The sequence below is a fragment of the Hetaerina americana genome, unplaced genomic scaffold (genome assembly GCF_022747635.1).
Source record: "Hetaerina americana unplaced genomic scaffold, ioHetAmer1.1.p SCAF_10, whole genome shotgun sequence".
Lineage (NCBI taxonomy): Eukaryota > Metazoa > Arthropoda > Insecta > Odonata > Calopterygidae > Hetaerina > Hetaerina americana.
Genome location: NW_027286070.1, coordinates 58,602,275 through 58,615,498, shown reverse-complemented (window position 1 = coordinate 58,615,498; position 13,224 = coordinate 58,602,275). Strand labels below are relative to the sequence as shown.

Here is a 13,224-nt window from a genome sequence, read left to right as displayed (position 1 = left end):
ATTAAATTATTGGTTGGAAGTTGCTCATTACTATTTCTTCAAATAAGTTTTCCTTAATTGAAAAGCCCCATTGCTTAATGAAAACCAGTTTAAAGTATCACGAGGTTGCCCCGACAACAAATTTCCTACGGTGGGCATTTCATATATTTTTCGTGGTAATTAATTTTTTTGGCAGCACAAAATTTGGACTTTCCAACGTAAAGATAATTTTCTGCCCATCGCGGATTCGCTAACAAAATATATGCCACGATGTTCAATCTTTAAATTCGGAATTATGAAAATCGCAGCTTTAAGTTTCCCCCTTCAGAATTAATTGCTTCTATTACTTTCATAATTTATAATGGCCAATACTGACCTAAATAAATAATGGATTATTATACCACCCCGTCGTTCTTCAGTCTTGTTTTATTTAAGGTTGAGAAATTACATTCAAATTATGGAAAGCTTTATTTTGCCTATGGGCGCTAAAACTACAAAGACATTGGAAGTATAAAAGATCTGCTGTATAATTTAGTATTAATTCTAATACAAGGTAGAATATAATGGTCAGTATATGCAAACTTGAACCCTTTCAAAAGGTCTTAGTGGAGGCTGAAGATACCATAGAAGCATTACAATGTCTCTTGTGTCCAGACAATATCAATGAGGTCTGCTTCCCAAGCCAGTTCACATCCAGCTGCATTCACTTCTTGAGCCACTCCAGAATTAAAGGTGTGAAGTATGTAATTATGACATCACCACCTGCAAAAATTTCCCACCAATGAGTCAAGTACTTAATCTTCAACGATTATTATTTTATATGAAATGAAGACAAGTTTTGAATTAGTAACAAAACGTTAAAATTAAAGGCTGCAATTTCAAAGCAGCTACTGACAATTTTGATATTTAGTCGGCACCTCATATGTGTACACACATTTTTTCACTTTCTGCCTCAAAGTTCACAATTACCTGAATGACTATGCACTTATTTATGATTGCTAAACATTTTAATGAATATTTAGTGTGGCCAATTTATATGTTTTCATATCAGTTTATTCAGCAACAAGAATCATGTGCTTCATAATCTTGATTCATCCATGCCTTGGAGATGTCCGTGTGAATGTCGTCAAGCAGTACAATGATATTGCAAGATGACAAGCAAGTAAAGTAGGAAAATATAAAATACACAAGTTTCAAAGTCAAGCTCGGAATATTCATTGATAGAGTACAGTGGGTTGGTGCAAAATCATTTATCAATGGCATTTCTGAACCTCATGCAGCTTTACTGAGTAGACCTTGCCCGGCATTTTGTTGAAAATTTTTCATTCCAAGTTGCCCGATTGATAGTAGATCTTGGACAACCTACAATGGCTTATATCAATATTGTTTTTATTCTTGTGTCACATGATTGAACTAATGACTGGATTGGGAAGAGATTTAGGGTTTTTTTAATGCACATGAGTTTGCATAGCACAAACAGGCTGTATAGAGTCAAAATTTTCAAGTTTTTAAATATAGGTCTGCAATGCTCATGGGGCTCGGAATTGTTTAGAATCCTCATTGTCTTTTTCTGCAGAGTAAGTTTGTCCACAGTTTCATAAGCATACCCCCAGAGTCTAAGACCATAGGTAAGTATGCTCTGAAAGAAAGCAAAATAGGCCACTCTCACGTAGTTTTCACTAACACAGTCTCCTAACCAAGTAAAAATCTCTGGAAAGTTGTTTACTTACTTGGAAAACACTGAATTCCAAGTTAAGACTCCATCAATATTTAAACCTAAAAGCTTTACTGGGTGATTTTTTCCATTAACACTTTTAAGACAGAATTGAATACACAGTGCTTTAGCTTCATTCAGGAAGAGAGGAGAGGCTTTAAACCAGTATTTAGCTTCTATTTGTGACTGTGCTCTTAAGATTCTTAGTATCACATGTCTGAATTAAAGTTTTGTCATCTGCATATATCATGCCTTATATAGATGCCAACATTTAATAATTAGCTTTCACAATATGTGAAAGTAATTTTTACAGGATACACTCATTAAAACTATATTTTAGGGTAAATAATTTATAGAACAAAAGAACTTACAAAATAAGCATAAGCAGAATTCCGAACGAGGTGTTTAGGTCCTAAAAACATCATCTTAACAAGTAAACTAATGCTCCATGTACGTGAGAGGTTTATCTCCAAATGTTTACATAGTGATATCAACTTTATTTTTTTAAGTATTTCCACAATATTTTAGCTCTTAAAGTTTCAAAGGAAATAACACATTTTACCTCAGTCTTACTTTCACCACTGGCAGGCACTACAATTTTCCCACTATATAAAAAATTCATTTAACTCCATAAAATTTACAATGCATAACATTTATAATAAAATGGTGTGCATGTCTAAATGATTTACAGGATCCAAGCTACAGTAAAATTTACCTGCTCTTCTCATGCATGTTAGAATTTCCTGGAGAACTGGCTTCAGATCAAAACATCCTGCATTTGCACCATGATGAAGCATTGCATATTCTCCAGACACCTGAAACAAAATTGGCAAAAAAATACTCAAATGATTGCAAACTACAATATGAAGAAAGCAGCAATGTATAAGTTTTTTCAATCCAAGAACTGAAATAATATATCCATAGAAACCAAGAGCAGGTTCCAATTTTCAAGCTACAAAAGGTTGCTCTTCTGCCTGAAATTTTAACTTCACTATACAAGATTACTGCATTCCAAGCCAATAGTTTGGCAACTATACAATAGGAACTACAGTTAGGATAATTATGGATTGTATGGTTTCAAGAGAACAGTTGCCTGTATGCATTCAAATAACACATGTGACAGCAGAGGTAAAGGATTATGCCCCCATCCCAGCAATGAAAACATGTTAACCATTCCAAAATTACTAGTTCAGGAAATTGCTATTTAAATTATTAAGCCTTATGTTTCCAATTATTACCAAGTTAGAATTGAGTTTTAATACATGATGATGTAGAATAAGTAGTTTTGGATCACACTGATGCTGTGTGGGTTATGTTCCAAGACTGGTTCTATTGGGGCTCTAAAATACATTTTGCAAATTTCAACTCATTCCCTTTCAGGTAGAAACAATGCAGTCTTTTATTAACGCCAATACAGTAGTAAAATATAGTTGATGCACACTAATTGTGCCTTGAAGATTTGTATAGCATTAACTCTAGTCAAGTGCAACTAATAACAATATATAGACTAGGACTTTAATTTTTTAACTGTTGACATTTTAGCTGCTTATCATTAAAGATTAACACTTTAGACAAGGGAGCCCAGTAGTACAGTGCTAAGAGAACATATACATTTCAAACTGTTTTTTTCTTCATTTTTAGGTGCAAAGGCATGGCTGATAACATCGAACAATTAGGTAGGTACCCTTGTTGTACCTAAATAAAATCATCAATTACTCATTATTCCAATAATTTCAATCTGTTACAACAGACATTGCACTGCTCAAAATAGTTTTAAATGAATGAACAAGCTTCCAATTTACAGTAACTTACATTGCAACACCAATAGCATCAGCTCAAGGATTCATTCAGCTGATTTGCAAACATCATTTTATCAATAAAGACTAATATTAATGAAAATGAAACCATGAGAATCATAATTGATTTCTTTACTTAAAAAAATAATGACATTACGGGAAAACAATTGATATCAAGATAGAAAGATGGAATAACAGGACTGGAACAGACTGAAAGAGTGTCTAATGGAGCATATACTGGGTCCACCCTTACATGAGTATAATGGAAGTATCATGATGCATATATAATACCACTTATAAGGTGAAAAAGAGCATAAAAGACCTCTAGCAATCTACCTGCTTATGGAGTCAAACTAATTATGAAGCCCTAATCAATGTGTCCTCATAAACAAATGGATCACACATAGTCTAGATTCCAACCAGTGGAATAATTGGACACAAAAAGTTATTTTTAAGGAACATGGATAGAAGATATCAAATATGATTTTATAACAGGTTTTAAACATGTTAACACACCAAATATTCAATTAAATATGAGGGAAAATAACCTAAACCTACCTGGTATACAAATAGCGGATATTCTGGAAATTTTGCTTTAGCTTCTTTCACAATATCCAAATATGCTATGCCTGGCTTGACAATTAACATATCTGCACCTTCTTGTATATCTCTTTCCTTAAAAATGAAATTGGATGCAATAAATGAGTTAAGTAAAAATAGAAAACAATGGCTAATTAATTTTGTCCATGCTTACTCTTTACTAAAACTACCACATGTCATTCACTGATACATTAGACCAGATAGGTGAAGAAGCAAGAAATAAAAAATACTCCACAAAAAATACAGACTTCTGGCCTTCTACATTATAAGTTTTTTTAATTAAAGCAACCTTCCTTTTTATTTTTAATAATATAAACACAAAATTATTATATTTGATGTCTTCAGGCTTAACTTTGTGGAAATCCATTATCACTGAAGTAAAAATACCAATATAAAACAGTTTCACTCCTTCACCATCCCCTGATGTGAAGGAGTGAAAAGTGGTGCAAATTAACGTTCTATGGAGATGCATCCCTTAAAAGAGGAAAGCTCTTTCTAAAAGACCAATTTAGGGGTGCCTACTATGACAGAAAAAAATCTTAGATGCTTTCTTAATAGGACAAAAGACAGGATTGATAAATTGGAAACAAGTGGAGTGTGTAAGTCAAAATTTAGTGATTGTGACACCATGTACGTGAGGCAGACCGGGAGATCCTTCAGAACAAGAGTGGAGGAACACAGGAGAAGTTTACTTAACGGGAAACCATCCCACTCCCACTTTGTGATTCATCTGTTGGAGGAGGGATATACAAGTGACTTTACCCCTGATATCCTACACCTTGTCGAAAAAGGGAGAAAAATGAACAGATTGGAAGAGCTGGAGATAAGAAGACAAGTGGAAAAAGGGCATATCCTCAATGACATTGTTTTAAAAATTCCCCACTGATGACAACCTCTCTCTCATTAAGAAAATGCCTAGTGACCCACAATCATGAACCTTCCTGACCACCTCCATTCTCCTTGGATCTTACCCTCCCCACTTCCCACAGCCCCTGCCTCCCTCAACCACCCCTACCAACTTCAACCAATTCCAGCCACCTTTTTCCCCTCTTCACCTATACCATACATATATAACCAACATCTAGGTGTAACTTTGCACCTGAGGACAAGGCCGATGTGTCAAAACTAGTAGTTGTACCAAATAAAAATTTTGTGGAAAGGTGCATTAGTATTTTTACTTCAGACCAAAGCATTAAGTTTCAAATTAGTCAAATAGATTAGGACTATTGTGTCAAATACTTAATGATAGTAATTTACTTCTTTTAATATGACTCAATGTTTGTGCAGTTATCAAACCTAGGTATCAAAAATCCTGATAGTTTCACGAACCCAGGATTGGATTCCATCATCTCCTTCACTTAATACATTTCAATAAGTGTTTCAACAGGCAGTATAAGTCTAAATTAATAATATCCTATGACCTTTGTTTTCAATTTATCATATGACTGAAAATCACTCCCCAAAAAATTAGCACTCTAAGAAAGAATGTGACTTTGGTTCAGAAAGGTGGCAAAAGGGAAGAACGCCAGAATTTTGGAAGTGGAAAAGGGAGAGTATTCATAATTCATGGATATCAAACTTAGACCATCAGCATCAGGATTCAATGGACAGATACTCTCTTAACTGTTATCAATAACATGGTTTTTCTCCTTTAGCCAGAAAAATCAATCATACAGGATACATAAAATCAATTAACGAAATCACCTCTGGAAAATTCTGAATATTTATGAAACCTTCTTCTCCTCTCATAATAATGCACTGGAGTTATCGATTGAAAAAAATACTAACTATGGCTCTAGTAGCCAACCCTGCACTCCCAGGAGGTAGCTGGTAACAACGTCGATCACCAAAGGCTGGAGCAGAGCAGGCAGCATCACGGAATGGTCCATAAAATGAGGATGCAAATTTTGCTGAATATGACAGGACCGCAGTGCGGTGACTAAGATTGGCAGCTCGTAGGGCAGCTTTAATGGCACCAACTCTTCCATCCATCATGTCCGACGGTGCCACAACCTGTGCACCTAATTAGATAAAAAAACAGGTTTCCATGCTTTAACAGACTTAGATTGCCTATGCCACAACAAAGAAGAGTATGTAGCCCTTAAATAACAAATGCTAGTTGTTTGCAGGTAGTGATTATGTCAGTTCAATATAACCACATTTCTTAAAGAAATCCACTCATTGGTTTCCTTTTATCATCTTCCTTCCACTTTCCTGTCAGTGATAGCCACAACTATGCAGCAAATGAAGACAGAATCATCAACATTTGGTATTAGTGGTAGGCAAATCATAAGAGTTTCAGTTGAAAACATTTTTCAACTAATCAGAGCAGTATTATTCCTAGGAACATTCTTCATTCCCAATAAAGTGATCCAATTTAAATTATGTTCAAATGAGCAGGTTATTATTCTTTGGAGGATTAGAAAAGACATAATTAGCCTAGGCTCTCCAAACTGTTGCCAAGAAAAAGGATTACCTTATCTGATAGTCATTTCCAAAAATGCTTATACTAATTTTTGAAAATGTGTTAACTTTAAATCAGCATAATTGGACGTTGAGGTGACAACAAATTATTACGTACCTTATAAGGGTGCCAGAAGCATTTGTTAAAAAAAAGTAAAATAATACCTGAAGGATCTCAGGTTTTCCCGGCGTATGGTATTCAAGAAGTTCTCTCGGGTTTCCCACCGGGTCAGTTTGCAGTACACCGACGTACGTACGTAAATACCAGGCCTTTTTCATGCTCAATACTTCACCCTGAAGACGATGGCAGAGTCAGCCTTCGAAACGTCGGTGTACTGCAACCTGACCCGGTGGGAAACCCAAGAGAACTTCTTGAATAAAATAATACCTATTTGCCAAGAGAAATAAGTAAATTTTAAGATATATTTTATGCTAATTGTAAATAATAAGGCAAGCCCTTAACTGAAGTAAAAATTAAACCACTAGTGAGTTGATTTCATCCCAATGCAATAAATCATTTGGTTTGGTTCAAAGAACAAAATTATACTTTTTGAAATATGTACTATTTAAAACTTTGCCTCATTTGGATATTCTTGGACTTATCAAAAAGATGCAAGAAGTAACATACAAGTCCACGCATAAAAATGAAAACTGTTTTAAATGGTAATGAAAAAAAAGCTAAGCCCACTTTATTATTCATGTCAACTTGCATTACCCCTTTGTGACTGCTGTCACTTATTTCACTCCAAATTTTTAAAAATAAAGAATGAATTTTTAAAAATTTTTTGTAGACCCCCTGATTCCTAGATGTCTTCGTCAGTGGTGGCATATTTAAGAATTTTGCAGAGGTAAGACCATTTTTGATATGGCTAACTATCAAACAGGGACTACCAAATGAGCACCCAGCCAGCATAACTCTGGCCGTATGGAACTAAAGTACCAGAATACACAAGTTAAACAATCCACATTCCACACTGTAATCTAATCTACCTGGTCCCACCAAAAGGAGGGATTTCCCAAACTAATGCCAAAGATTTAATTCACAACATCATTAAGGCAGACTAGCAGCCCAGTTGGGAGAATTTAGATATTAAAACCCTACTAATCCCGTCCATATTTCAAAAGCCATAGAGGTTATTGTGAGATGACCTCTACCCTCATCTATTACACCAACCTTTGGGTTCGATACATACCATGGGATTTTTGGATCTCTATTTATTTTCCCCCACCAATAATTTCAATAACATATTTACTTACAGAAGGCTAAGTTTAAATTAATGCCACACAAGTGTTTAATGGACATCATATTGTTAATTATCTGATACAATGTCCTTCATTACTATTGATCAAGACATTTCCATGAGCTGCATACATCATTAAATGGACAGGAGCTTTCTTTAATATTCTCCATCACCTATGGAACAAAAATCTTTCACACCCATTTCATTTCAGTCATGAACTTTTCCCAACATAAAGAGATTGCTTGAACATTTATGCCTATGGGCTAGTTTCCTACTCTAGGCACAGGTATTGCTTGCTTTTAACAGAGTTAGTGGTCTTTAATATGACAATATTGACAATTTTATGCTAAATTCAGACAATAATACAAGTTACATTCAATTGCCAGTCAAAAAGCATGAAAATTTCTTTATGATAAGAAAGAAAAATTAAGAACTTCTCAACCATTAGTTTAACAAATCTTAAGACACTAAAAATAAAGATCTGAAGGATAGCATGTGCATTGATGGAATTTTGTGAATTCTCTTTAGTGAGCTTCATTCGGGGCGAGCACAATCCACTTGCACACATCTGGGAGCAATGACCCTGCCAACAATATAGACCCTTACCATATCATTGCCCCAAATGCACTGTACAATGTGCATTAGCTTTAAGCCAATTAGTTTTACAATTTTTTGCTATTTTGAAGCTTTAGGAAAGCATCAGCCAATTGTGTGAAAACTAAGAAACATTTCAGCAATTAGTTTACTTCAAAATGTTACATGCACATTAGTAAGTTAAAGTAAGCAGTAGCAGTGATGGAACCCTAATGCATCAGATAGCCACCAATTAAACATTTACTTGGAATTTATCAGGGGCAATGTAGACAGTGCGGAGAAGAACAGAATCATTGCAATGTGTTTCACTTTTGATAGGGAAATTTCATAGCATATACTCCACATAAAGATATTACCGGTAACAGTTGGACAGGCCAGCAGTCTCTCAGGACAATGGACTCCTATTCCCATGAATCCATATAAAATTCTCAGTGATGTACTTTGAATCAAATCTATTTGCCAGATTTGAATTCTTTTGTAATTCCCATTTTAAGGATCTACACCATGGAGGTGAATGTTTCGGCTCACCTGTCAAAATATTTGGTGGAGTCAGTACCACCTAGAAGTGAAAAAGAGAAGAGCGCATACAAAATGTTTGCACCCTTATTTTAAGTTTCTTAGTTCCTGAGTATTTAACCCCAAAAATCATTATGCTGGACACTTAAAGCCATAATGAAAGCTGGCCTAGATCACAGTACCCATCTCTACTTCAGAAGGAGGATTTTGGACGATATGAATTAGTGGTGATGTTTTTCTTGGGTATCTGAATTGGTACAATCTTTTTAACCCCTCAAAATAACAAGCTCAACACCTGATATACATTGCACTATAGCGTATGTGGTGTTAATGGCAGGCCACTAAATACACTGAAAGTGATCTGTAATCATAATGTATATGAGAGTTATAAAATCTAACATTACCAGCAAGAGCATATGCGGCTGCTTGTTCAGCAATTCTTTTTATGCTTGCCTCATTGTCAATGGAACCATCTTTATATAATATACCACAGTGTCCATGGGATGTATAGGCACATAAACAAACCTTTAATTGAAACAAAAATGTCAATAAAACATTCAATAAAAATAGTTTGACACAACAAAGACTTGCAGAAAATTTTATGGAACCTTACGTCACATGCTATCACAAGATTAGGAAACCATTCCCGTAGCTTGGGTACTGCTCTTACTACTGGATTTAGCGAGGAATCTGCATGAGTTGCTTTTTCATCCTGAAATTAGGTAAAATCCCATTTGTTTTAATATAAATAAAGGTAGATACACATACCATTTTTGGTGCTAAGATGTTTGCAAAGTGCCTCAACATTAAAGGTTAGGAAAATTGATAAGAGATTAGAAAAAACAGCTTGGTGAACTTTTGTAAGCATCCATTTTTTGAGATGCTGTTTTTAAACTTTGAGGTGAAATAAATTATTTGGTATTTTGTGACATTTTTCATAGGTAATCTTTTATCTTTTCCATAATATTGACCAATACATTTATTTATAAAACAATTAAATAATCATAAGATAACCTATTTCCAACAACGACCATTTAATTTCAGCATGATCTCAGAGAGAATTGAGCAACTAATCGTGTGGCAGCACTGAGCTTAACCAAAAGGTTTCAGCATTTACCTAAGGGGGGTGAATGTATGCATTGGGAGTGATAATTGAAACACCCATGTAAAGAGGATGAAAAATGTAATTCATTAAGACTAATATCTTCACTAATACATTTTGGTGCATAGGCTTCTTCTGCAGCATGGGAACTATGCCAACCTTGGTACAGAGGTAAACATGTTGGGAATGATTATTTAATGGAATCGATCTCATCTACTTGGTGCAGATTTTTACTTGAAAAATACGGGGAATAAGTCCAAGATTTAATCCCTTGCCCCATACTTCTGTAGGAGTAGTGGTCCATCATAGAAATTTTGTACCTTCTACTTAGGCCACTGCTTACTTGCAGGTTTTGATTATTTGCACATGCACAGTTACAATGTATAAGAATAATGCATAGAGTATTCACTCCGTCCTGATTGCATATATTCTCCTTGGTCTCCGTAGGCAAGTGCATCCTTCTTTTTAAAAATGAATGGAAAAATTATGGAGATACAGTTTTCAAGAGGCCGAAAATATCCCATGGCCATTGGACCTGAATGGGAACTGGGCCATTCTTCTTTAACATTTCATTCTTGAGTTTTGTATCATTTAGAAGTTAAGATTTCATTGAGAATCTGGTCAGTCAAATGTGTGAGCTTTATCAAAGTGAAAAATATTCAATCAACTCCTCCAGTAAAACTCAGGCTTTACTTTAAGGCAATGCTAGTCACAACTGGAGCTTGTTTTAGTAAATTCAAATTGACACCGCCATGTTCCATAAATATTATCTTCCCTAGAATCACCCAATCATAAAATGCAATTCCATCGAGCAATTCTTAACAGTTGAGGATATTTAACTTGTTCAGGCAACTGAAAATTTTCCAATGTGGGGCTATACACCTGATGGAAAAGGTTATGTACGTCTCTCAACAAAACTACTTCCGAGAAGTGACCCTTGCCTTCTGTCTCTGTTACCATTTTCAAATAGCCCAGCTTCTTTAAGAAGCGTTAATAGCGGCCAGCAACTATTCGAAACTTATGTTTAAGTACAAACGAGAAGTATTTTAGAAGAGAAATGACCTTTGGTAACTTTGAAGGTACTCCAAATAAAAGAACAGACACCAAGCCAAGATCCACTAACGGCTTTAAAGCTTCTTTGAGCTTGTCAATTCCATATCTGGACACTCCCGGCATACTTTTTATTTCGGTAACAGCTTCATCATCATCACTATAAGGAAAATCAGGCCTTGATGAAAGCGGATTATCAACTCCTTATCCCTTGATGAAGAATATGAATACTCACACAATGAATACTGGATACATTAAATTATGCGCTGCTATACCAACGTTTGCATTTTGCCAATTACGAAAGACAGGATGGAAATAGCCACTATGCAGATTATGTTTCGGGTCCACAACAAAGCTCATTTTGGGCAAACTTTGAATGAAAATGAAAAAGATGAAGTTCTAAATGTTCACTCACGAAAAGAAAAACCTCTACTGAAGTGCCTAAGAAGTGACTTTTCCACAAGACTAAAAACCAGCGATATCTATCAAGTTAATTATATAAACGCGTCCTTGTAATGTTCCCCAACCTTGATATAAATATGATAAAAATTACACTTATCAATGGGTCTACTCGGGGTAATTGAAGTCCCAACAGTACTACTGTCACCCTACTAATTTATTACACATAAAAAGAGTTGAAAAAGATAATAGTCGCTTGCTGGCGTTTGGAAGCATAACCCGGATTCATTGACCTGTACTCGTCCCTTTGCTTTGGAGTGACGTCATTCCTCCAATGTACTCGATGTTGCCAGGTTTTCCGGAGAGCTCGCCCTTAAACGTACAGCAAAAACAATTGCCTGCAGCACTACGATGCCGGTGCGTGCAAAGGAAACGGGGAATGCTAATCACCTTCTATTAAAGAGCGTTAAACGCATTTTTCTGAACTAATTGTAATTTTTTTATATACCTGTTCACAAAATTGTTCAGAAATGAAGGTATGTGGTTCCACCTTTGTATCTGTTTTATACTGTCATGGGGAATATTGAAATGAAAACTGAAATCAGCAAGCTCTCTTTCTTCCATGATAAAGAAGGTCTCTCTTCGATGTAGTAGAAATAATGGTTTTATCCTCATTTTTAACCTCTAAAAATGTTTTGAAAACTTTATGAGTGATTCTCTATGGGGTATATATTAATGGGAGATTTTATAATGTGCATGTGTTTTTTTAAGATACATGCCTTGAAGTGTAATCGTTATTATTTTCTATCAATTTTCCCACTTGAAAAGCGGTTGCCTCATATCCAATATTAGAGCTTAAATATAGGGTTTCTTACAAGTGCGGGGAGTATATATACAAACATACATGCATATATAATTACGATTTGGTGATTTACTAATTAAGGTTTTGGATGGACACCAATTCCAGATAAATATGTTGTTTCTCCCATCAAATCACAGCCTAACATTCTACTTTACAATAGGTCTTCTTCTTCATCTCTGATTAGTTCCAATGAACTTTCATCCCATCTAACATCCCACTGCTGATCAATATGCTTTTCACCCATTTTTCCTACCTCCTTATGATTTCTCCCAACAATCCCCTATCCTACCATACCAGCACTTCCTAATTTGTTTTCCTTTTTGTCCACCTCACCTTCTCCATCCTTCTCCACGCCCACATTTCTCAAGCCTCCAATCCATGTCTATCATCCTGCTTCAGGGACCATGTTTCCACAACATACATAACCATGTTCCATATCAAAGTTTTGACAAGCCTTTTCTTAATATCCTTACTCAACATCCCTGTCATCAGCTCCCTCCTCCTTGTGAAAGCCTCTTTGCCTTGGATGATTCTTCACTATATGCCTCCAAAACACTTATTAGTTACATAACCTGTTCCACCTGCTCTAGTTTTTGCCCTCCTATTTTAATGTTAAGCTTAGCCTTTCTCTTCCTGGAAAATCGCATAAACTTATTTTTATTTATATTAATTCCCGTCATGAATTATATATATTTATTCACACACACGTATATATATATAAAGACCCCCATCCCATGGACTACAACCTTGATGTGGTGGAAGGGCTTGTGCGTTCCAATGACCCCAAGAGCTGTGCTAGTGGGAGTAATGATAATTGCTCCTGGTAGGGTCACCCATTCCAGATAGGTAGAAGGTTAGCGCGTAGTCAATGCAGCATCTATTCTGCAATGAGGTGGCTGCAAAGGCAT

General features: G+C 35.5%; 1 protein-coding gene across 1 annotated transcript; it reads right to left on the bottom strand.

Moving 5' to 3' along the window:
* Positions 1-401: 401 nt before the first annotated feature.
* Positions 402-11,764, bottom strand: Pbgs (Porphobilinogen synthase). The gene is made up of 9 exons (XM_071597804.1): positions 11,583-11,764; positions 11,291-11,425; positions 11,068-11,215; positions 9,517-9,615; positions 9,308-9,428; positions 5,878-6,110; positions 4,048-4,164; positions 2,409-2,508; positions 402-741 (listed from the first exon to the last, which is right to left on the bottom strand). Exons 2-9 carry the CDS (start codon positions 11,413-11,415, stop codon positions 683-685), a joined length of 1,002 nt encoding a protein of 333 aa, XP_071453905.1. The 5' UTR covers positions 11,416-11,425; positions 11,583-11,764; the 3' UTR covers positions 402-682.
* Between the last annotated feature and the right edge of the window lie 1,460 nt (positions 11,765-13,224).